This window comes from Amphibalanus amphitrite, unplaced genomic scaffold (genome assembly GCF_019059575.1).
Source record: "Amphibalanus amphitrite isolate SeventyFive unplaced genomic scaffold, NRLGWU_Aamphi_draft 001572F_arrow, whole genome shotgun sequence".
In the NCBI taxonomy this organism is placed as follows: domain Eukaryota; kingdom Metazoa; phylum Arthropoda; class Thecostraca; order Balanomorpha; family Balanidae; genus Amphibalanus; species Amphibalanus amphitrite.
The window spans coordinates 109589-134160 of record NW_024883065.1 but is presented as its reverse complement, the minus strand read 5'-3'; the positions used below and the strand labels follow the sequence as shown (position 1 = coordinate 134160).

Sequence of the window (24572 nt, the reverse complement as noted above, 5' to 3'; positions counted from 1 at the left end):
TGGCCGTCATATTATGGAGCGTATTCCAGTTCCAGGGTAAGCTTGAACTGTTGTTTTATAAACTGATAAGTGATAGACGTCTAGTGTTCCGATAACCCAAAAATTGTTGGCAACTACTATTCTGATAACACGCTTATATCGTCTCAAATGACATACAGGGCTTGTAACTGCCGCCGCCGGGGGTCCAGTTCGAGCCCGTCTCTATTGGCCGTCGATGCTATGTTAGTGGCATTCGGTATCCCGGATGACACAGCCGACACAGGTTGGTTGCACCACATGGAGTGGCCCGACCAGATGAACCGTCACGTTGTGTCAGCTGAGATTTGCGCGTGCGTGGAACGGGTCAAAGTGGCTCAAAACGGCAGCACACCCTCACTCCACGCTTTCGCTTTCGACTTCTTGGTAAGGTAGGTGTCTGTGGGATCTAACCTGGTTCATCGTGGCTGCCGATTGTCCAGATAGTCATGCAGGGATGCTAGGATTCGATGACATAGGTATGTCGTCATCGAATTATAGTATCATTATCATACATAGGGTCTAGACTCTAGGGATAGCTTTATCATATGTTGCAGGATATGCAGTGATTTCCTTCGCTATAGGCATGGCATGCATAGTTCGATTACCATAGGGTTGGCCTTATAGACATTCTGATGGACTGTCGATCCGGTTGACATGAAACATCGGTTTCCGACCCATTATCTTGAACAGGCTGCTGAAGTCTAGCGTGCTTGTCAGTTGCCTGCATCTCTGCACTTGCACACTTCAGCAGTGGCAACTGGCAAGTCCCCAAATACCTACCACGGTCATACCTACTAGCAGTAGAATGCACGAAACGAAACATTGGAAAGAGTCATTTCATATCTTTTGATAGGAAATAAATATTTCTTTTTTTAAATTTTGGGTGTCACTTATTTGAAATTGCTTTGGAATAGCGCATTTTTTACCTATAACTTCGTTTTACCAAAAATACCAAAGACGTTTTAACATCATATTCAACACAGCATTATTTAGTAGCCTTGTTCGCAAATTTCCAACAGCAAATACTTTTCATTTCAGGCAGCGCTGCGCGGAGAAGTTCTTTTCCGGTCGCTGCCCGTGGCCAGGTGTAAACATGCCGGTGAGTCTATTGAGAAATCAATGAATTTGAGCCGATTGGGCGTCCATTTGAAAAACAAATCACAATATCGGATTCTGCAAGGTTCTTGCTAGTGTTTCTAGGCTGGTGCATGTGTGCTTCTGCCCTAATTCCTGATCAAATTGTGATGTTTTGCTGTGCTGCGTCTTGTTGAATCGGCGGAGCTCAATAAAGGTCTTGGTTTTGTGGAACTCATTTAATGAATATTTTTAAGTGGTATATTTTCTGCAGCTTAAGAATTTCCTGGCTGTATTGCGGTATGGTTAGGCCACAATTGAAGCTTACTTGTTGATGGGCCATGACACTGTTTGCTGTTAATTAAATGGTGTTAGGGCTTTCTCATGTTTTTAAGCCGCAGATTGGGAAATTATTGTTCAAATGTCAGTGATCTTTCTTATTGGTTAAGGGTTTTTAAATGACAAAGGACAATTTAACAGCTGTCATTTGTCACTTAGTTATCTTGCTTCTTATACTTATAGATATGCCAGTCTATCTCTTGTTGTCCATGCTTTGCCTTTTGTCTTAGCACATTTGATGTGTGTCTTGAATTCAAAATGGCACTGTTGCCATTGCTGTTTTTGAGTTAATGTTTTATGAGTGTTTCTCTTCCTTACAGCTCGCGAAAGATTTGCTACACCCCTCTGCGGATGAGGAGAGGCGCAAGTGCAAGCTGAAGAGGCTTGTTCAGCATCCTAATTCTTACTTCATGGATGTCAAATGCCCAGGTCTGGTATTTCTGATAATTTCTTTAACTTTGTTTTCGGGTATCCTTAACCTAGTGCCAGCAGTTTGATGTCAAAGGTGACCATGGATATCTGAATTCATGATTGTCAATGGATTCCTTTTAGACATTTGACTTAATCTATTGCATTTGATGAACCAGGCAAGATTGTTTTCCCCTTTATCTCTAAAATTTAATAAAGAGAATAAAGCATGATAGTTGTTACATGCCGTATCTGCTAACTTTGTAACTTATTGAAATATTGCTTCTCTTTTTCCACAGTCAATTGATATGATTTTGAACCTTAAATGATCAAAGGCCTGTATCATGTATTGCCATTCTTGTACTTTCTTGATTGTTTTGTTTATCAGTCCTATGCTCCAAGTTCTGTTGAATTCAGAAGGTGGTATTTTTAAGGATGCTTTTGTGGGGGGTAATTGAATTTTTACAAAGACAATGGCTTATGAGGCTGTCATTTTCAAGAAAGGCCTTACATGGCACATGTTCACTCCTCCACAAAATGTATCTCATTTGTATATTCAAAAACATTCTTACAATAATAAGGAAGTTTGAAGGAAGTTAGTCAATGCATGACATTGTCTTGATTCATTTAGCACCCTAAAGACAATTTTCATCAAAGGGCAAAGGCTCAATAATACCTGATGTTACCAGTGATTTCCAGTTGTGATCCTGGCCACATGATTCCCATCATTTGTTTTGTTGTATCATCATTCATTTGCCTTTCAGCTACTGCCATGTCAGGTGTTTATACTATCACATGGATTGTTGGGCTTAAAACAAGGTTGTTAAAGCTAGAATAGTATTGCCGTATTATTTGCTGACTTTTGTTTTTGCTTGACAGGATGCTACAAGATCACCACTGTGTTTAGCCATGCCCAGACCGTGGTGCTGTGCGTCGGCTGCTCGACAGTCCTGTGCCAGCCCACTGGCGGACGTGCAAAGCTCACTGAAGGTATGTAGAAAGCTACCATTTTGAAAGTTTGCCTTTTATTTAATCATCTGAATATGCCTGTTGCACATGGTTGTATTCTCGCATTTGTGTTGATCCATCTCATTTCTGACATTTTATTGCATACCTTGACTATCACTACAAGGCTGCACATATTGCACTTTCTTCAGGCATGCACTCTAGACTGCAGTAAATTTCTTCAGGTTGTAGCCAACGGTCAATAATTCCTGAATGGTTTGTTTTATCAGTGTTTTTAAAGGGCTATTTCCCCATGTATTTCAACAGACATAAAAAGCTGTGACACATTATTCTTTAACTTTTGCTTTTAAATTTGGAATTTCATGATCAGATATTAATCAGTTTGTCAAAGTGGGGATTGCTTAATGCTTAATGCCGGCACCGACTTCGTCAGTCCGGGCCATTTATCCGTCCGTTCATCCGTCTAATGGGCTGGGCGGTCGGTCCGCGTATGTCTGACTACCAGCATCGGCCAGCTTCTGAAACTCGCTCCTGATGGTGGCGGTCTGTCCAAAGCCGTTTATTTCACTATTACACGGGGAAGCTCATATGAGCTGTCACAGCTCTAGTCAATTCATATAGCTGCGGTGAATTCCTAATGCGGTCGTGCGTCATTCCCGTATATGTCAACTTGTGAGTATTGATACGACAGGCTTGTTTTGCCCGCCGACAGCTTCCTGCTGAAACCAACCACGCCTTTTCCCGTGATTTAGAGACATGATCTCATAGTTCAAGCTTATCTTACACATCGCCAATCGGTATAATCACGTTCCGATTTGTATGCTATAATGCTATTATCAACAGTTTTGTGTTTTAAAGGTAGTGTGCCAGCTTTCTTGGACCGTATGGAGTTAATGGCCCAGATAAGGAGAACCGGATTTTTAGAACTTATCCATCCCTTCAAAACTCATGGAAACGTCTTAAATTCTTCAAATTTTGAGTACCCCAGTGCGAAATTCGCCCCGACGGGTTGTCGGTCGTACCCCAACCACATTTCACACCACTATGAACAATAAATGCACACACTGAAATCGCTATTACCGATATGCTCATCCAATCAAGTTTCGATAAACCCGTTCATCATCATCTCCTGCGGTTTCGAACACGCCTGTTAGGTGGCTTCTGATGCTCGTCGAGGTCGGAATTTCCAAATACGCGTGGTGCGTCGGGCCGCGCGCTCTGACTTCGGCCAAGAAAAATGCGTCAGCTGATCATTGTCATTTCTGCCACTTGCGTGTGGTGAAATGGGGTCATAACTTATAAGACGGCTTTTTCATATCAATTATTTTACATAAAATCGTATTTCAAACCATAAATAATGTTCGACAGCCAAATAAAAGAAACAATACCAATACGGGCTTACAGTTTAAGGCTCGACATTGTGTTGTCTACGATTAGACAGCTGATAACTCATTCCCGTACGTCGTATGGTCGTAACACTATAATGACCTTTGCTTATTGTCACAAATGCGCCGCATTCGCGATTGTTGCCCGACGCCTGTTTGCAGGTGAGCCCACTACAGTTGTTATACATATCTAAAAACCGAAAAACTTTTAGGCGAAAAAGGCACTATTCCAGGCCCATTTTTGATTTTTTTTTTTGCGATATTAGGTAAAAACAGAAGCTTCTTATCCTAGGAAAAATAAAATGGGAAATCTTTCAAAGGTGGCACACTACCTTTAAGTAGCCGCGCATTGTTGCAGTCCGTTGTCGAATTCTGATGTGTTTGTGCATGACTGGGCCAATGTTGGAAATAAGACCCTTTGCTGGTCCCAGTCGGGTCCAGAATTGGTTCTCCTCTACAAATTTTTCTCCGGTACCTGACATCTTCTAAATTTTCCAGCCTTTGTGATAAAAACTGCTATTATTACACCTAAAATATGCAGAAATAGCATTAAGAGTAATACAATTTATCAGCTTTCACATTTCGTAGGTCAAACATGTGGTTTTACTGTTGGTTTTTGTAAAAGCTGGGTAGTTTTCCGGAATCATTTTGGTCTCCGGAACAAGGACCGAAAATGGCAATTCCAACATTAGACTGTGTTTATCTTGTGCTCATTCCATACTCGTCTTATGACATTTTTTCGCTCCCAAATCGCAGCTTGTGGGAGCGAAAATGTGCCTTTTATTTCAATAAAAAAAAAATCGAAAAGCGTTTTGCGCCCTTGAAAGCTACGTTCCAGCCTTTCGATCTTGTTTTCTTACCGTACTGTAGCCTTCCACAGATCTCCGACTGACGCGTGTGTTTTCCGGTCTGTTTCAGGCTGCTCGTTCCGGCGGAAGCCCGTCTAAGGTGATACTGGCTGACTAATAAAGCGTGGTGAACGCGATACTGTGCGTTTTACTGACAACATGTTCACGGAATCAGTGGGACGAACGGAAGGAGGAAGGACATTGGGAGGAGGGAGTACCGCGGCGAGGTGCCCGCGATGATATATCGACTCGACAGTGCATCTTTTACCCATTATCGTTGACGCTGGTCAGGGGCTTTACAGGTGCGCAATAAAGATCACTGCTACCATACCAACATACGGCTTTTCGCTGTTGGCTTCCGTTCTGCTTAGTCTTTCATGCACCGTCAGTGTTACGGGTTTGATGCTATTTTCGTTATACCTTTTATTTCACACTTTTATTTATAACTCTTTTTTTTTAATCGCTTCTCGGCCTTTTGGCTAAGATCAGTGTATGTATAACTTTTATTTAGCTTAGCTTGAAAGTCCAAAACAATCAGGTCCGTCCGACAGTCGGGAGCAGCTGCGTGGGCTAAAAATCCGCATTGACAAGTTGCGAACAGTCTTGCAGATCCCGTTTCGGTCATCTTCGCCGATGGTTATGTAATTATTCGATATCTCAGCACCGGCTTTGGCGTACTTCGTGTACGCCATGTAATCCTTTGCGTGAGCTGCTTTTACGCACTGTTTCGTGGACCGAGGGACGGTGCCGTTTCACTGATCCCGGCTGCGAGGAGAAATCAGAAAGTTGACAAGTTTCTATCGAATCATTTGCAAGATACGGGTTAGGAGATCCAACTAAGCGTGTGGATTTGACAAGTGTATCCGGATTTGTCTTCAGCAGGGTGCTGTGAAAATGGGGGTCTCGTCATTTTTGTTACGGGATTCATTGGCAATTTCCATAGCAACTATGGGGGGTCACTCAGACACGAATATTCACGTCGGCTCACCGCTCACTTACGGTCTGGAAAGTTACGTAACAGGAAGGACAAGGTTTTGACTCCCAGCGATCTCCCTACACTTGGCTCAACAGTTCTACCATACCACTCTTACTTCCACTTTCCGCTCATTACCTCCTCGATTTCTAGTTTCTACGATTGATCCGCGGTGCAGGACACTTGGCCGTTGATATCGGTAACGTGGTGCAAGCCTGCCCCCAACTGACGGACGCCGGCACTCTGCATAACGTGGTGCAATCACGTGAGAGGTGGAATAGGCGGCGTGACAGGTCGCCGATCGATGCCCTTCAGGCCCGTGCAACGGACGACATGTATGCTCCTGTATGGTTCATAGGTCGTATTCACACGTTTGCGTGCTACCGAGTCGGTCATTCTACCTACAATCAACACAAACTTCGTAAATCGTGGACGAATGAGGTTCGGTGACCGTCCATTTCACCGCTGATTTCAAAGAGGCTGCCGGACCGAACTGTGCAGAGCGATATGGCTTCGCAGCTGGTGCGCCGACACCGTATGTAAAGCAAAACCAAACTGCAGATTAGGGCAATTTGGGAGCAACAGACACGGGCACCAGTGCCGTCCGTTCGCGCGCCAGCCCTCCTCGACAGCTGACCTCCCGTCGCGCTCGCAGTCAGCTGATTCTCGCTAGGACGGCCTTGGGGTGCTCAGCTGTGGTTCGCTTTCCGTGAGTGGGGAGGGGGGATGGGGGGTGCCGCTATTGCGCCGTAGCTGGTAGAGCGTCCAGTTCATGAGGTGAACGGACCCGTCCGACGCGCGGATTTGGAGCCCAGGGCGGCGTGACGGCCGGGTATACAGGAACGAATATATGATGCACGGCCCTCACGACACGACCAACACCACTTGTATAGCAGTCCCGAACCCATAATGACGTTTAAAGTTCGGATAGACGACAATTCGATGGGCCTGGCCGAAGTCGGTGCGTGGTGCGTACGTAACGAAAGCGGTTCCCGACACCGAAATAGATCGCACCACGGTACAGGGGTGAGAAATGGGAACATGTGGTCCGGCTCCCGCGGTATGTTCCGTAGCCGTGATCGTCTCAGGCAGATGACGAGCTCTCGTTTTTGGCGAATGTCCGGCGTTTTCCGAGCAAAAAAATCTTCCTTCACGCCGCGCCATCATCGAGTGGCGACTTGGCGAGTAGGCATGCCGAATACGATTCTCTGTCGATTAGCTGCGTGGAGAAAGTTGCGTAGTGCGTATGCGCCCGTCTCCCCAAAAGTGTGTCACAGAGACTGTAATGAATGGAATACGCTAATGCTTTTCGGAGGTCAACGAGCTCCACGGAAATCGACCCGCTTGGGAAATGTGATAGCCCGTTGAGGAAAGGGAATTTTCGGACAGTCTCGCTCCTGAGAGGGTTGCCATTTGGCTTTGGATCATGACTCGTAACTGTCAGAACTTGGGGGGAAGTAAATGGATAAAAGAACACTGAATACATGGACGTCGTAAAGCGCTCAGCACTGCTATTCGGCGGATCCTCCAAAAGGTGTATCTTTCAGGGCTTGGACTTCCAGATGTCAATATTTGAGTTGCAAAATGAGGCACCTACATCCGCCAGTGCACAACGCTGCGCTATGCGCAAGCCGCAATGCACAGTACTCCGTTACCAGTCCGAGTCGTGATAATGAACAACACTGATCACTGGCTATCAAATCTCAGATCACCTGGAAGATCGACGAGCTGTCCTTTACAAAAGTCGACGGGTCTCCACCCGTACCCTAGAGGCAATGGAGGTCCAAAAGACAGAACCCTCAACCGTCATCGATAAATCCTCTATCCTACAACAGCAGCCACGGCTCCACGACCACACACCGGTGTTATTGCGAATATTCATTTCAAAATCATAAATGATCCTAGTCAAAAGCGCGTACCACCAGTCTACGGGAGCTGAGACGGACGGCCACCCGCCGCATCTTCGTATATGCATATCACAATGAAAGTGCCTACGTACATGCACACGGCACACACATGGTCTCGGCGAGTACAGCATCGCCCCAAGGGTCTCTCACGAGTCGGCGCTGATTGGACGCGGCGTGCAGAGGACGCCGCCGGCCGCTCGCGCGCGCGGCGGGCGGACCGGCGGCCCGGACACGGCACGGGGTACGGTCTCTGTCGGTAGGAAAGACTGGACTATGAATGATGTCTGATGGGTGGGCGGGCCGGCCGTGCAGCAGTGTGCGGCGGGAGGGGCGCGGCCGGCCGGCCGGCCGGGTCGACGGGCCGGTACTGCGGGCCTCCCTCGGCCGCGCCGCGTTAAGTACACTTATGTAACTGGAGAGGAGAGTGAGGTGGCGCCGGAGCGAGCTGCCCACGACCTATAGCTGCTGCTGGCGGCGGCGGGGTGCGCGGCGCGCCGGCCGCCCCAGTGGCGCCCTCTTGGTCCTAGCGGCCGGCACAAAGCTCACACGATACGCTCCCATCCGACATATCCTCTAGAGGCCGCGCCGGCCAACACCGTACACAGAGCCGGGCGCCGCGCGGCGCCGCTACAATCGTCACAGGTTATACGTCAAGTAAAGATCATTTGACACAGGAACGTTTCACAACATTCAGCCTCCCGCCCCGAGCGTATATAGCACATAATACCCCGTTCCAGAAAAAGGAAGTTGCTGTAAAAGCAAACAAATGCAGTGAAAGCACCACTAAACACGCTACATAAAGCGTAACAGACAAGCCGTTAACTGAGCCGCCGCGGTGGCGGCGCAGAGCCTACATCGCTCTCCTAACACAGCCTCTCGGCTGGCGGCCACGTACAAAACACGCACCGCGCACAACCAGGAGCGGAACACGCTCGGCCCCCGCGGCGCCTGCCGTCACTATGTACACTCCGAGGGCGGCGCCGTCTCCCGCCGCTCTCTCCCTCTCTCCTCCTCCCTCCGTGCTGCTGCTCTCTCTCTCCGTACTGTGCAGAGGCCGGCTCAGATGGACCCGCCGGCTCCTGGCCGCTGCTGCCGATGCCGTCTCCGCCACTGGTGAGTCCCAGCCGCCGTTCCGCCGATTTTCTAAGCACCAAGCTGTGGCCGCGAGTTCTTTCGAATAACAGACGGCCGGTTTCGGGCAGGACATGGCCGGTGGCCGCTGTATGGATCTGCAAGTCTGCACACCAGGATTAGTAGGCGGCAGACCGCACTGGCCAGTCTGATTGCTGGGCAGCGGCGGCGGCGGCGGGCGGGCTGCGCTCTAGCCGGGCGGCACCAGGCACACGGCACACGCCTGGCGCGCGCGGTGGCCGTACGTCACCTGATAGCTGATGGGCAGAATCAGGTACTGATTCAGGCCCGGCCGGCCGCCCACCTTACACAGCCACACGTAGTAGGCGTGGAAGTGGTCGGCGACGGCGGCGCGGCGGCGACGCTGGCGGCGCGTGACGCGCAGGAAGCGGCCGTGCCGGTCGGCGCCGAATGTAACGCGCAGTCCGGCGGCGCGCAGAACGGCCTCCAGCGGCCCGGGCAGCAGCAGCTGGTAGGCGGGCTGCAGGAAGCCGCCCCAGCGCACCGCCCGGAACCGCTCGCCGCCCGCCGGCCACGCCCAGTACGGAGAGAACCAGTTTCATAAGATGATGCAGCACCGACAGTAGCGCTGGCGAGAGCCGCCCTGCGACGGTGGCGGCGTCTGCGGCGCAAAGTACGCGTGCACGTTGATGTTGGGCAGGTGACTCTGGAACAGAGAGAACGAGGAGAGTCAGACGCTAACAGAAGCACAAAAGCACAGGCTGGTGCAAACGCAGGTCTAAACGCACGGGAAGCAGACGTCAAGGGCTTCAGAAACGCCTGTCCTTGTGAGATGAAGTGCCAAAGCACTAACGGGATGCTCAGAGTTTGTACCTGACCAACTCCAGCTTCATAGACCACGAGACTCAACTTTCACACTACTGTTTTACTCGACGTTTTTCCAAGTTCTGGGCCTCAAGCATTTCCCATCATCTCGTACCTTTCAAGCAGTACCTAAATTCACCAAATAAAATTCTTCATCATTCATTTTTTGTTCCTGCCACCAGTCATCCCCTGTCAATTCTTCTCCTGCCTTGACCGCTCCCACCCACCCAACTCTTGCGTCTCTCCCAAGCCCTCCCCCGCCGTTCACCAACCCGCAGCCGTTTGATGCCGTTGCGAGTGATAAGCTGGCAGTCGTAGAGGCCGATGCGCTGCAGGTTATGACACGCCTGCAAGTGCTCCAGACTCTGGTCGGTGATGAGGGGACAGTTGTCCAGCTCCAGCACGGCCAGGTGCTCGGTGGAGCACGGGCCCGTACCCAGCATCCGGATACCCTCGTCCGTGATCAACTCGCAGTGAGACAGGGTCTGAACGGTCAGAGGCAGCAGGTCAGCGTTTGAACGGTCCGAGGCGCCAGGTCATATGGGGGGAGGGGGAGTCTGACCGGTGAGGGTCAGAGGTCAAATGGGGTCAGACATGTAGCCACAACATTGCACGGAAACAGTGCGCACACTCAGCGTGAGCCGGGCTAAGGAGGCACGAGGTCAGGGAATGAAGAAAGAATATCGAACATGCTATCACCCGAGGCGTTCCCTGCTCCGCTGGATTTTAAAAAGATTACCTATCGATAACGGATCCACAAGAGATCTCCGACTCCGATTAAAGGCTACGTCACTCGTTAGGTGTCGGGCCGTCACTATCGGAGTTGTCAAATGTATCACAGTGGACCGCACAATGACCACTCCCACCACGGTCTAAAACGTCTGCCCATCTCCAGGTAGTAAATACAAGTTAACCGAACCAGGACTTCTCTCACCAAGTTCTCCACATAAGAACACACACTATTTCTCCCAGTCTCCACTTAGAGTCACCGAGTCTCACCAAAGTCTCCAGGCGGGGACAGTTTTGAGCCAGCGCCGCCAGCGTGCTGTCAGAGATGGCGACACAGTCCTCTAAATCCATCTTCTCCAGATAATGACAGTTCTGGGGAAAAATAAGTAAAATGAGACAGTCCTACACTGGGTCCATCTTCTGCAGGTAGTGATAGTTCTGGGAACAAAACAGGAAGAAATGACACAGTTCTCCAAATCCATCTTCTCTGGATAGTGACAGTTCTGGGAACAAAACAGGAAGAAATGACTACCCAAATTTCCACAGCGCGAACATAACTAGGGAAATGTATACGGGATAGACAGAGTGACAAGAGACTGAACCCAGGAAAGGAAGGTCGCTTCCTGACAGGCTGGCAAAATTAAACAAAAGCATGCATTATTCTTAAAAAAAAAAAAACGATTTAAAATACGGTTCTGTCCTAAAACTTTAAATTTCTAACAACCAAGATGTAAGCAGCGGTGTTGAATTTAGCTCTCAGACAAGGTTACGACACGATCAAACACCAGCGCACTGTATCATCCTCATTCAATCAGTTGACCTGTCTCCCCCCCCCCCGCCCCTCAGCTCAATCGTCCTTCATTTCCCGTGGCCGAGCGGTCGTCACACAGCGGTAATAGAGTCCTCACAGGCAGTGTACGTGCCAGCGGAGGTGGGAAAAACGGCACACAGCAGGAGCCATCAGCTGTAGCGTCACATATATGGATCGGCGCGGACAAAAAGTTGCCCGAGTCGACCGACAAAGCGGAGACCGGGCTCGTCCACAGCTGGTCTGAGAGTGGCCGCCGGGGCGGAACGCAGGCTCCGGGGACAGGGCGCGCCTGAGGGATGTGTCGGGGAATCTGGCTAGAACTCGTCATCTGACAAAATATGTGGCTTACTCTTTCGTAGTATTGCCAGGCAGATGCATCGGAAGATGAATAATGTTTGTGGATCATACGCAATAAGAATTAATTCGTACTCTACTTATTTGTACGTCTAAAAATTTACCGTTTCCTACGGACTTGAACTGAGACAAAAGATGAGGAGTTTGCATCGTAAAAACGAAGACGTTCATTATCACCTAACCCATACCTAACTGATAGTCCAACTCACCCAACCGATCACCATTCTTTACCGCCAAGCTGGCCTCGAGCTCACATCCCCCTCTTGTCAAACACGTTCGTCCTCTCACCCTGGCGAGTGCCTGGAATCCGTGGTCGGTGAAGTTGGCGCAGCCGGCTACCTCCACCGTCACCAGGCGAGGACAGTGGGCGGCCAGTCGCAGCAGTGACACGTCCCGCAGCGCCGGACAGTTGGACAGGCAGATGTAGTGCAGTAGAGGGCAGTTCTCGGCGATGGCCGTCACAGACTGGTCCGTGATGCTCTGTGGGTCGGGAGGTGAGAGAGAGAGATGGGTTAGAAGAGGTTACAGATCGGTCAGGGGTGGATTTATATTGCTCAACAGGGACGAAAGACGTTTAGCCAATAGTCACAGCAAGGACCAAATGTCAGTCATTCGTGGTCACATATTAGTCAAAAAGGTCAACACTCGACATGAGTTACATGTTGAACCGATCGGTCACAAGTCACACATTGGTCAGCGATTAATGGGATCAGAGAATGCCGCGATGATTTGATCGTTGCTGTGCAGTGCTTACCTAGGTCGATCGTAATTCGTGAAAATGTGAGAGACTTAAGATAAGAATGCACAACGGTAACTTTAAATCATTGCCGCAAAACCCAATAACCACGCCCTGGGGCATGGACGAGATCCTCGAAGAGCCCTCGATGAGTAAAAATCTACGTCGGCCCACCCACTTTTGCACAGTAGGTAGTTTTGACAAAACTAGACTCAAAATGAGCGTATATAACATTGCAGGGTCTAAAAACAATGAATTCAAAAGAGCCCTATTACGCGAACCTACGCTTCTTGTAAACGTCCGAGACAAGCGGTTAAGTTAATCTCACGGGGCAGCCCCGACGCGTAGTTCGTAATGCGTACCTCTCCTAAGTCGTCGACCGAAATCGCCTCTTCAACCTATGGCTTCCCCACAACCTGTGCCTACGGTATAAAGTGTGGCACATTACAGTCTTCGGCGGGCTGGCGCATATAAGCTTTTTGCATGAGTAATGTGCAGAGAAAATAACACATCCACTTGTGAAGCTGACGGATAATAAGAGAGACTCGCCCAACTCAACTGAAGGCTGACGAAGAGTTGCGCACCTCGATTATTTTTTTTCAACTTATTAGTTACCTATTTTAAAATCGACCTATACGATTTTTTGGCGCCTATTTACATTATGACAACTAAAAACGTATACACCTTTTTTCAATCCGAATCGGCATCCGGTCAGTTAGTTTCGGCAGATCTGCATTAGGAACGTCAGCCGGAGTGCGCTTTCGACAAACCACGCTCCAAACTCGGCATAGTGCAGCAGCGTGACATGGGGCATTTAATTTCGACACTGAGCGGGGTTTCGACACTGGCCAAAGGATTTCGGCACACGGCATAGGACTGTGACATCGGGCATTGGAAAAAGGCAAATTTCATTTTACAATGGCAATGTTCATTCAGTTTCGTTGCCGTTATTACACCTTTTTTCAATCCGAATCGGCATCCGGTCAGTTATTTTCGGCAGATCTGCATTAGGAACGTCAGCTGGAGTGCGCTTTCGACAAACCACGCTCCAAACTCGGCATAGTGCAGAGGCATGACATGGGGCATTTTATTTCGACACTGAGCGTGGTTTTGACACTGGCCAATGGATTTCGGCACACGGCATAGGACTGTGACATCGGGCATTGGAAAAAGGCAAATTTCATTTTACAATGGCAATGGTCATTCAGTTTCGTTGGCGTTATAACAATCAAAATCAAGCAAATTTCAAACCACATTTTGTACATTGATGCGTTTCCAATGCTTACTACTATAATTTTTAGCATTTTTCCTTTTCTTAGACTTTCCCTGTATTAATGGAACACAAAATACGCCAAGACCGTGGTCTTAAGGTCTAAACGTTTTTTTTTTTTCTGTGGATGGAGGGTGAGTACGAGGGGGTACCCAAAAGAAACGGGAATTGTTTCATATCTGTTTATTCACTGATCCCTACACATCGTCACTCATGTCATTCTTAAAGTACTCTTCCTGCGAGACAATGCACCTATGCAGACGCGTTTTCCAGCTCTCAAAGCAGCTCTGGAACTCTTGCAAGGTGATGCCTTGCAGAGCCATCGTCGTTTTTGCTTTTACCTTATCAAAGTCGTCGAAATGGTTTCCCTTGAGGTCTTTTTCATTCTGGGGACCAGGAAAAGGTCACAGGGTGCCAAATCCGGTGAATAGGGAGGGTAGATCCGTGGGGTCATGCATTTTTTGTCCAAAATTGTCTGACACTCAAGGCGGTGTGCGCTGGCACACTGTCGCGATGAAATCACCACTCCCCGCTTCGCCACCTGTCGGGGAGTTTTCGTCTCACCGTGTTTCACACACGCCGCAGAACGTCCAAGTAAAACGTCTGATTGGCAGTTTGACCAGGGAGGAACAATTTCCTTTTGCACATTTCCCTTTGCATCGAAAAAACAAATCAGCATTGTCTTGACATTTGACTTCACTTGGCAAGCTTTTTTGGGGCGCTTTTGGGATAACATTTGGCCACTTTTGAAGTGCGAAAATCATTCATAAACCCGCGTCTTGCTCACGGCAGCATATTTGTATGCTACTTGAAGCATTGCAACCGTTTCAGTCGCGGACTTCCACAGCAGGAAACAAAGTTTCACAGATGCGCGTTGTTGCTCAGTTCCGCTATGCGTAAAAACACGACAGATTGGGCGGGAGTGCTTCAATAAATACGTGCGCCATGCGACCGCGCCTCTTTATTTCGTCACCTCACGGTGCAGACTAAGTCCCAGGGGCCAGACTGGTTTGCCCCTAGCAGGGCAATGCCGAGCTACAACTGGCTTGGCCTACAGAGAACGATTCCCGTTACTTTTGGGTACCCCCTCGTATAGGCTAGCAAGCCATGTCAGAGTCGTGAAATGAGAGGATAATGCGGAGGAAGCATTTGGGTGAGTCTACCAGTGAGCTGTGAGCTGCGGCGGCTGACAAGACGCCGGTATAAAACTGTCCCGCTACGGATAAGCAGCCAAAGCGATCGATGGGTCAGCCCGCAGGGTTTCCACCTTTCCAGAGGGCAGTTTTTTTTTTGTCCAGACTCCAGAGATACAGTTGACCATGACTGATCACACCGCCGTCCTGCAAACATTGTTGCCTCTCTAGGGTGACACGCCCATTCCCATCTCCGCAGACTTGAACCATCCGCGCTGGCGGTCAGCGCCTCTCACAATGTGTCGGCAGATCGACACAAATGAAAAAATCAATATTTTTGTTTTTCATCCAAGAAATACCGCTAAAACACCAGTATAACGCCTTTTGGGGCGACTAACGGAGCGAGCGAGAGGGTGGGCCTTGCACGTGCGAAATTTCGAAGGGGTACCTCCAACTGACTTGTGCACGGCACCTTACTAACCGGTCTCTAGCGATGTGCCAAATTTAAACACAATCGGTCCAGCCGTTCTCGAGATCTGGAAGCGGCACCCTGCACGTGCGCACGTGCAAAATGGGTCCCAACTGACTTGTGCACGGCACCCTACTAACGGGTCCCTAACCGTGTACCAAATTTGAGCGCCATCGGTCCAGCCGTTCTCGAGATCTGGAAACGACCCCTGCACGTGCGCACGTGCAGCAGCACCCCAACTCTGGCACATGGATATGCAGTGCCTAGTGGGTGCCTATCTACATGCCAACTTTCAGCGCAATCGGCCAAGTAGTTACCGAGATATTGCAACAATTACAAAAGTGACACCTCTTCGTTTTGCACGTGGCACGTGCATAAGGGGTCACCCACATGCATCGGGAATAGTCCAATACTTGGTAGAAGGAATGAAGCTACCCTACAAAATTTACCGCATGTACACCTTTTTTCATTGCGAGTCGGCATAGATTCAATTGACCGTAACCATAGGCGGCCCAGTTCGGTAAATGAGCATTGTGTTAGACTTACTTTGGACTGTACGACAGTTTTCATTTCGTTAGTTTATCCGCTGTTCATTTTCGAAAGGTGTCACAGTATATATCGACAAGGGCATTTGATATCGACACTGACAATAGATTTAGTCTTAGTTCACTTAATTTAGTCGCTTCTCGATTGAATTAGGCAATACAAAATGGATTTCGTTAATGGATAATTTGATTTTTATTTGCATTTGATTTTTTTGTAGGACAATGAAAATATGAAACATGTTTTGTTTTGTGTTGATAAACTATGCTGAAATAGCAAACTGACCACGTGGCGTCATCTATATCATTTACACTTGAACCTCTACTGGTTCCCGGTAGGCTAGGTGACCTCAAGCCAGGTCAGTGTGCTTGCGTCATTCGGTATCAAGATGCCGAGACTCCGCCATACCGTTTGTGCCGCGGACCGCGAGCGAATCATCCAAGCGTACCGTGATGGCAACGATTACGTCGCTGTGGCCCGCCGGTTGAGTGTAAAGAGGACCACCGCCTGGTCCATCGTGGCAAAGTGGATGCGTATATTCGCCGTTCTTGAACCCCATTGAGAACTGTTTCTCTGTCTACAAAGCAGACCTGAAGCAACGTCTTGGACAGGTGCAGGGTATACGCTGGACGATCGCGGCACGGCTCTGGCGGCAGGACACCGTGGCATCGGAACGTGGAGGAGCGCCATCCTGGAGGAGCTGGCGGATCAAGCGATGGCTGCCATGACCCAGGAGAAGGTGGCAGCTGCTTATCAACACGCCAACGCGTTCATCGGCGCCTGTCTGGCCAGAGAGGACGCTTGGGCCGAGTGACCGCACCGGCGCGGCGACAACTGACGGCGGCGGAGCGGTCGGTCATGTGCACCGATTGTGCTGCTTGTGTGCATTGTTAATGCAGTGTCACGTAGTGTTCTTTTGATGTGGCATGGCCATTGGCCATACACAAATGAAATTTTGTTTATCATGTTGCTTTTTTTACCAGAGGCATTTCAAGCTGATGAGCCATTACTGTGGATTAAATTGATTCGTTAACTGCTTGTATTTATTTGTTTTAAAATGTTGAAGTACACACATAAATAAAGCTCTACTTGTATTGAAACCAAATTGTGTTGTATCGTGCAATGAGACTAAAAAGCAATTCTATGGTGTTTTATGAACGTGATAACAATTCATTATCTGCGTATATCCGTAGAGACAGGCCACGAGGACAATCAAACCAAATTCAGTTATGGGTATGTCGATTATGAACGCTCAACTCATACATATTGATTATATGTATACGATGAAGTTTGATATAATCGTAAACGAAATTAAAAGACCTTTGTCAAAATTAATTCACGCCCGTCTATATCAGATGAACGTTGTCATATTCAGTGTGCTATGTCTAAATCCACTGAATAGTGTCGAAGTTGTGCACACTGCCTATTTTCAATGCCCCTTATCGTGAAGGCGCGTTGTGTCGATGAGAGGCGCGCAAATGTCGAAAGACCACGCCTGTTGCCGGCTTAAATGAAAGAAGTCTATATGACCTGCACAGATGCCGACTCGCAATGAAAAAAGGTGTAAATCGGTCAAGTGGTTGCTGAGATATAAGCCTCGCAAAAGCGTCCGCACGGCCGGCCGGCCCCGGCCGGCCGGCCGGCCGGCCGCTCATACTCAAAAATTTCCGTTAATCTAAGGAAAGACTACGCTCGCTTCGCTCGCTCCGTAATTATCAACTTTAGATGCGTTGAGAGGAGCGAAGCCCCAAATCACCTTTGTCAACCTTTGGATTCGCCAGGAGCGTGGCCCCGAATGACCCCCGTCGACCTTTGGATTCGCCAGGAGCGTGGCCCCGAATGACCCATTGCCCTTTGGATTCGCCAGTGCTTCCACATTGTCACAGAATGGCACAAGGATGATAACCTAGCATGAGGTCAGCTTGCGTGCCGGAGGCGGGTGATGTTAGGGACGAACCGGTGTTAAGGTTCCAGAGCGACTGACGAAATTAGGTGCCCGTTGCCGTATTCCAATGAACGGTTGCCGATTCGGATTGAAAAAGGTGTGGTTTCTTAGCAACCAAGCGCCCATATTGAGTGTCTCTTTACAGTACCGTGGAACATTTTAACGCATATTCTTTAAATGCCTTTCCGAAAAGATAAGAGTTGCTTAATTCACTGATGAAATAAATTGACCACTGTCTAGCTGGGCTGCAACCTGCCGACATAAAATGCAATATGACAAAACAGAATGCCCTTTGTCGATATTTAATGCCCCTGCCGTTGTTCAATGACCCTGGTCGAATATCAACCGATGCTATTCTAAATTAGCGAAAAGTGTCGAAATGCGTGCTCCAGTGTCGAGTTGTTAGAGTGCCTGTCGAGATAAGGTGCCCGCTGCCGTATTTGAATGAACGGATGCCGATTCGGATTGAAAAAAAGGTGTACAAGCAAAATCAAGCAAATTTCATACCACATTTTGTATATTGATGTGTTTACAATGCTTACCACTTGAAGTTATGGCACTCTTCCTTTTGTTAGACTTCCCTTGGATTAATGGAACACAAAATACGCCAAGGCCGTGGTTTTAAGGTCTAAACGTTTTTTTTTTTTCTGTGAATGGAGGGTGAGTAGGCTAGCAAGCCATGTCAGAGTCATGAGGTGAGAGGATCATGCGGAGGAAGCATTTGGGTGAGTACCAGTGACCGGTGAGCTGCGGCTGCTGACAAGGCGCCGGTATAAAACTATCCCGCTACGGATATGCAGCCAAAGCGATCGATGGGTCAGCCCGTAGCGGGTTTCCACCTTTCCAGAAGACAGTTTTTTCCAGAAATACAGTTGACCATGACTGACCACACCGCCGTCCTGCAAACATTGTTGCCGCTCTCCGGTGACACGCCCATTCCCATCTCGGCAGACCTGAACTATTAATTCACTGATGAGATAAATTGACCATTGTCTAGCTTGGCTGCAAGCTGCCGACGTAAAATGCAATATGACAAAACATAATGCCCTTTGTCGATATTAAATGCCCCTGTCGTTGCTCAATGACCCTGGTCGAATATCAACAGATGCTAGTCTAAATCCGTGAAACGTGTCGAAATGCGTGCTCCAGTGTCGAGTTGTTGGAGTGCCTGTCGAGATAAGGTGCCCGCTGCCGTATTTGAATGAACGGATGCCGATTCGGATTGAAAAAAGGTGTATTTTGTTCATTCCCATGAGGCCTTGACAATCCATCAACTAAGAAAATATAAATTCAGTCGCTGCAAGCAGGGTTGTGCTTGACTCATGAGTCGAGTCAGAAATTTGACTCAACTCTGACTCAAATGAGTCAGATTTGAGTCGAGTCGGATAAAATATTGAGCTGTTGGGTTGAGTCAGAGTTGAGTCGGACAAAAGTATTAAGGCGTTGAGTTGAGTCAGAGTTGAGTCAGTAAAATAACTTTTGACATTGAGTTGAGTCAAACATTTAGGAACATGAGTCAGCTGACTCAACTTTCTAGAAACAAGCTTTTCATCCCTCCCCCCACTTAACAACTTCGCCCTGGCCCTGCTGCCGGATTTTTTTTTTCACCCCCACCCCCGCTCAACAGCTTTTTTATCTGAGTCAATTTTGAGTCAACTCACTTGACTCAACAAAAAAATTGAGTCATGTTTGAGTCGACTCATATTTTCATTGAGCCGCTTGAGTCATGAGTCGAGTCAAGGGAAAAAATCAGCTCCTTGTTTGAGCCAGATTTGAGTCAGGGCTTTCTGAAGTTGAATGATGAGTCGAGTCGGCAATTTTTTTTAGTCGAGCACAACCCTGGCTGCAAGAACGGAGAAACTAGTGGGAGTAACGTCTGGCTCGAGTTAGCCCCGGGCAGTGACCAGCCGTGTCACTCTGCTCATACAGCTCCCGAACTCGGAATGAAAACCAAACGACCCTTTGGGGATGGAACACTCTTCCTTAGCGACACATCACGCGGCGGGCGAACCGATGACATGTGACGAATACGAAACTGAATGTGTCTTGGTGCAAGATGACATTTCGTCGCTGGGCGACAGATAATCAGGTAATTTAGCAGTCAAGAGCACAGGCACTCGGGGACATTCATAAAGTTGGAGGTCACTGACCTTACGAAGAGCATGCACTATTGGGTACCACAAGGTAGGTCAAAGACCACGACACAGTGCAATACTTTGCAGCGAAACGAGGCAACTTTCAAGTGCGTTCTCTCTTGTGAATAAGCTTTCAGTCTGAATAAACAACACTTCTCACTATGTCTGCTCTACCGCTACTAGGTCAGTGCTGCGGGATGCCACGGCACGCCTCCCTGCCGTGACGTTCATCACGTCACGTCACGTCCTGTTACTCACGTCACAGCGCTCCAGGCTGACCACCTCCAGACCAGGACAGTGACGGGCCAGCTGTACCACCGCCGCGTCATTGATCTGGTCACAACCCTTGGCGATAAAGTGCGACAGCTTCGGACAGCCGCGAGCCAGCGCCTCCACGCCTGGGGCAGAGCCGAGCGTGGAAGGTCAGATAGGGCAGATATTAGATTCAGCACAGCACGAGGTAATGACGGATGGATAATAAAATTGGTCAGAAGTGTTTGAAATGTTAATAACAGTAAGAAAAAGTGAGAAGAAAAAATAGAACAAAAAGATGCAAAAAGTGAGGACGTTCTTTAGCCTAAATAAAACTACTGAGCCAACTTCGATGCAGAAACAATGCTGGAACAGCCCAGCACTGTGACCACAAAGTAAAAAGTCATAATTTGATAAAGAAAGAATACGAGAGGCGTGAACGTCCCGCCAAAAGCAAACAGCAGTTGCGTGACTTGAGTGAACGACAGTCATTCTTAACGTTTAGCAAACAATAATAAAATACAACAAAAAGTAACTGGCACCCAAGGCCTCGCATCTATCCTAGCCAGTCCATGCACGCCAGACTTTTTATACGGTGTCATTTCCGGTACTGTTTCGCTTAGACGTCATCCCGGTAATACTATATGACGTCACACCTGATGCTTTTATATGACGTCATCCCCCCGTTACTGACCGTTTTCGGTGATGTCGCCGCACCAGGAGATATTAATCCGGTGCAGATTGTGACACCCGTCCGACAGGTACTTGAGTGAGCGGTCTCCCACGTTTGTCGACCTCAGGTCCAGGGTGTACAGGTTCGGGCAGTGCTGCGACAAGCTCTCGCACGTGCTGGAGAGAGAAACGGGAGTAATGTGTCGCGAGAACATATACTGCAGCTAGGAGAGGTGACGAGACAACCATTTCCGATCGACATCGCCCACGTACAGTCAGTCTTGAAAGAACCGCGCATCGGTGCGGTGGATCCATAAAGCCCGACCGAGTAAGGGCTGCTAAATTTGAGAGCCACTGAACCAGTTGATCTAGGGGATGGATGAGGATGTCCACTGGTTCAGCGACTCAAATTTATCAGCCCTTCCTAGGTCGGGCTTGACGGATCCACAGCACCGATGCGCGGTTCTTTCGAGACTGACTGTACAGTCTGTCTTAAAAGTACCGCGCAAAGTGGCGGTGGATCCATCAAGCCTGACCGAGAAAGGTCTGCTTTAATTTGAAAGTCACCGAACCAATTGAGCTGGGGAATGGACGAGGATGTCCATTGCTTCGGTGACCCAAATTTAGCAGGCCCTTCCTCAGTCAGGCTTGATGGATCCACCGCCACTTTGCGCGGTACTTTTAAGACAGACTGTACAGGCTACAAATAGCATAGTATAGTAGGACCACAGCTATTTAAGCATACCCAAGGCCGAAGCATACCCGTATGTTTCCAGCCAGGAAAAAAACGACAACTTAGGCATTGAGACAGAGAGCTCACTCCAACTCACGGTCGCATCTGTTGAAGTTGTGACCTCCATCAGTCAAGAGTTTTCCTATATTCAAAGGCATAAAATCCGACCAAGCGTAAGAACGAGTGAGACACATCGGACAGCAATGATCATTGATCAAGGAAGGTCAAGCACTTGGTGACGCTGTCAAACAGTACACAGCTGAGTGTGACATTACGCCACGATCTATCCGTAATGCGATGACAAGTTTCTACCAGATCGTCTGACAGACAACCAGATAAACCTCGCTTAAAGTAGCCTTCAAATGTCTGTACAAAGTCAGGTTTCCTGGTAAAACTGAGGGATCAGCCTTATAGAGGTCGTGGGGCTAAATGGAGGCGCCAGACGGCGTAAGATGTACTGTGAAAGCGATCATCATCAGGCTAATGTATGAGATCGGATTAGGCGAACGGCGCCCGGTACCCTCCCTCTATCCCCCACCACCCCGCCCCCATCACAACTACTGTCGACACTAACCCTAATGCCCAGCCCCCGCCCCGTGGCAACACATAGCGCTCCAGCATTGCAGCTTGAAATTTAAAGTCTCTTCATATGTATATTAACGAAAATCTAATATCCTGAGGCTAGGTGCTTCAGACCAGCTTCAGATCTTCACAGTTTCACAAAACTACGCTAGCTTCAGAGTGCTAAAACAGTGCGATGAATAAACTAGCTGAAACGACGTAACGATCTTATCTTTCGAAACGCCTGCACATTGCCTATTTCATATCTCCTGAGATGTATAAAAAGCTAATCACAACTTTCATTGATTTCCCAAAGGATATTAGATGGACCTATTCGAGATTAGGTTGAATATTTGATAGCAATGAAACACCAATAAGAATGATGCCGCAAGCATTATGTGCCGAGTAACTAAGCTGATGCAAATGCTGAATATCACGTTAAAAGTAGCAGACTAGAACATGAGCGTTGTTTTTTTAGGACGATATGCCACTGAACTCTGAGCTGTGTCGTATCGATCAACAATAGAAGTAGACGATCAAATAATGGTAGGTACGCGGGAAATACCATCTCTACAACTGATAATAAATGCATTTGGCAGATAAAGACCGAGAAGAGTCAAAGGAGCAGAACTTTCCTATTGAAGAAAAATAACAGTGGAGCCCTGGATTAGCGATTTCGAGACAAATATAAAGGACATCGTTAACTATAAACAAGCGAAGTTATCTGAACAAGCAGGCTCATAACCATTAACCAGCATGAGGATAATGAAACTGGATACAAAATAGTACGCCATAATATCACGTCATGCAAAAGCCAATGACCATACATTTATGAAATATACCCACACATGATTGGTACGGGTTCCGTTAATATGCCAAAGTCACGAGCGAAAGCCATAAGCGGCGACATGTCATTGGTCAGGGGTTGGGTCGAGGCAGTCAGGGCACACGCGGTGCGTGACGGCATCGACACGCAGTTCCAGCCTGTGTTCCGCCCTTCATCAGCAATACGTGTGTCAGTCATCAAAAAAGGGGACCAATAAAGTAAAATTGAGCAATAGAAACTATGCTAGCTGACTGCCAGTTAAAATGTTAAGCAAATGCTACACAAGTGTCACGCCCAGCAGCGAACGAACATCACAACGCATTGCTGAATTCATGACAGGAACAAATAAGTCCTCAACCTATTCCTGGTCACCAAATCAGTCCTGCCTGTGCTTCAGCTTCTTAACCACTCATGTACGGGGACCCGCAGTTGCTACTGTACAGCGACCCTGAGTAAATTGTCCCGGCACCCTCACAGGGAACAACGATAAGCTGTCAGAAGGCACGTACAGAAAACCTCAGCTGCTCTTGTACAGGGACCGGCAGTCGATATCAATGTTATCGGTTGTTACTGGACAGGACAGATGGCTAGAGTTGGGGTTCGCGTACAGTAGCAACTGCGGGTCCCCGTACCCATAGTACGTGACTAGTTCAATAGGTGGTAACGGGCGCGAGTAACTGCTCAGCAAAGCCTGTTGCGCAGCACCATGGACCCACCACTTGGGTCGCGCCAGGTCCGCCGCGCCGTGTGAATTTCGATAGTAAGTTTAATCGTACAACTGCAGATGGCCGCACGATTCTCCCGGGTCCGTAGAGCTGTAGAATAGCTACGGGAAGTCTTCACCATTGCTGTGCAAACTGCACCTCTAGAATTGTAAGGGTTCAGTGTCTGTTACTGCCTGACGTGAGCACTATTTGCGCCTGTACTTTTTCATCTCAACTTCAATTCTGCTCGAAGCACCAATGTTTATACAACTCAGTATAAAATACGTCACAATGCTGAACAATACTATCTACCTATTGTTGCGTAAGGTCTCTTCACGGCACAAGTCGTTTTGTCAGGGACATGCCGCGCGAAACATTACAACTGCGCAAAATATAATCTGCGCGTCCTGCTCCAAGCTGACAATCGAAGCCTCTGGCGGATTCACCTAGGTGTTGGATGGGAGAGGGATTGAATGACTCCATATCAGACTATAAAAACAAAATCATTTTTTGAAACACATACACTAATTCACCGACACAAAAAATAGACGAGGTATGAAGACACTTTCAACAAGCTTTATTCGCAAAACGCAAATCCCAAAAGTCAACACAATATGCATTCCGCAGGCATACACAAATACAATGCACTGCACGGTGCTCGGTAGCGGGCCTTGGGCAACAGGCAGCGATAAAAGGGATTCTATTTGGTGTGAGAAAGTGTAGAGCTTATAAATGAGTTTCAGACTGGCCCGTAGGCAGCAAGGTACGTGCAACATACAAATACAATTGTTCACTTCCAGCAGATCAATCAGCTTCACGGGTATC

The 24572-nt window shown here is 48.3% G+C and overlaps 2 protein-coding genes across 2 annotated transcripts in view; one reads left to right on the top strand and one right to left on the bottom strand.

Annotated features, from left to right (window-relative positions):
• Nucleotides 1–1060: 1060 nt before the first annotated feature.
• Nucleotides 1061–5372, top strand: LOC122373930 (40S ribosomal protein S27). The gene is made up of 4 exons (XM_043352386.1): nucleotides 1061–1117; nucleotides 1752–1860; nucleotides 2719–2829; nucleotides 5109–5372. The coding sequence occupies exons 1-4, from the start codon at nucleotides 1112–1114 to the stop codon at nucleotides 5135–5137; spliced, it is 255 nt and encodes an 84-aa protein (XP_043208321.1). The 5' UTR covers nucleotides 1061–1111; the 3' UTR covers nucleotides 5138–5372.
• Nucleotides 5373–7874: 2502 nt separating this feature from the next.
• The window catches only part of LOC122373927 (F-box/LRR-repeat protein 20-like), a 28685-nt gene continuing 11987 nt past the window's right edge, over nucleotides 7875–24572 (bottom strand). Inside the window, exons 5-10 of the mRNA XM_043352382.1 lie at nucleotides 20946–21100; nucleotides 20258–20397; nucleotides 12057–12248; nucleotides 10874–10975; nucleotides 10147–10359; nucleotides 7875–9716 (exon numbers count right to left, since the gene is read on the bottom strand). Coding sequence (XP_043208317.1) covers nucleotides 9609–9716; nucleotides 10147–10359; nucleotides 10874–10975; nucleotides 12057–12248; nucleotides 20258–20397; nucleotides 20946–21100 — 910 coding nt within the window. The 3' untranslated portion in view covers nucleotides 7875–9608. The remainder of the gene's footprint in view (nucleotides 9717–10146; nucleotides 10360–10873; nucleotides 10976–12056; nucleotides 12249–20257; nucleotides 20398–20945; nucleotides 21101–24572) is intronic.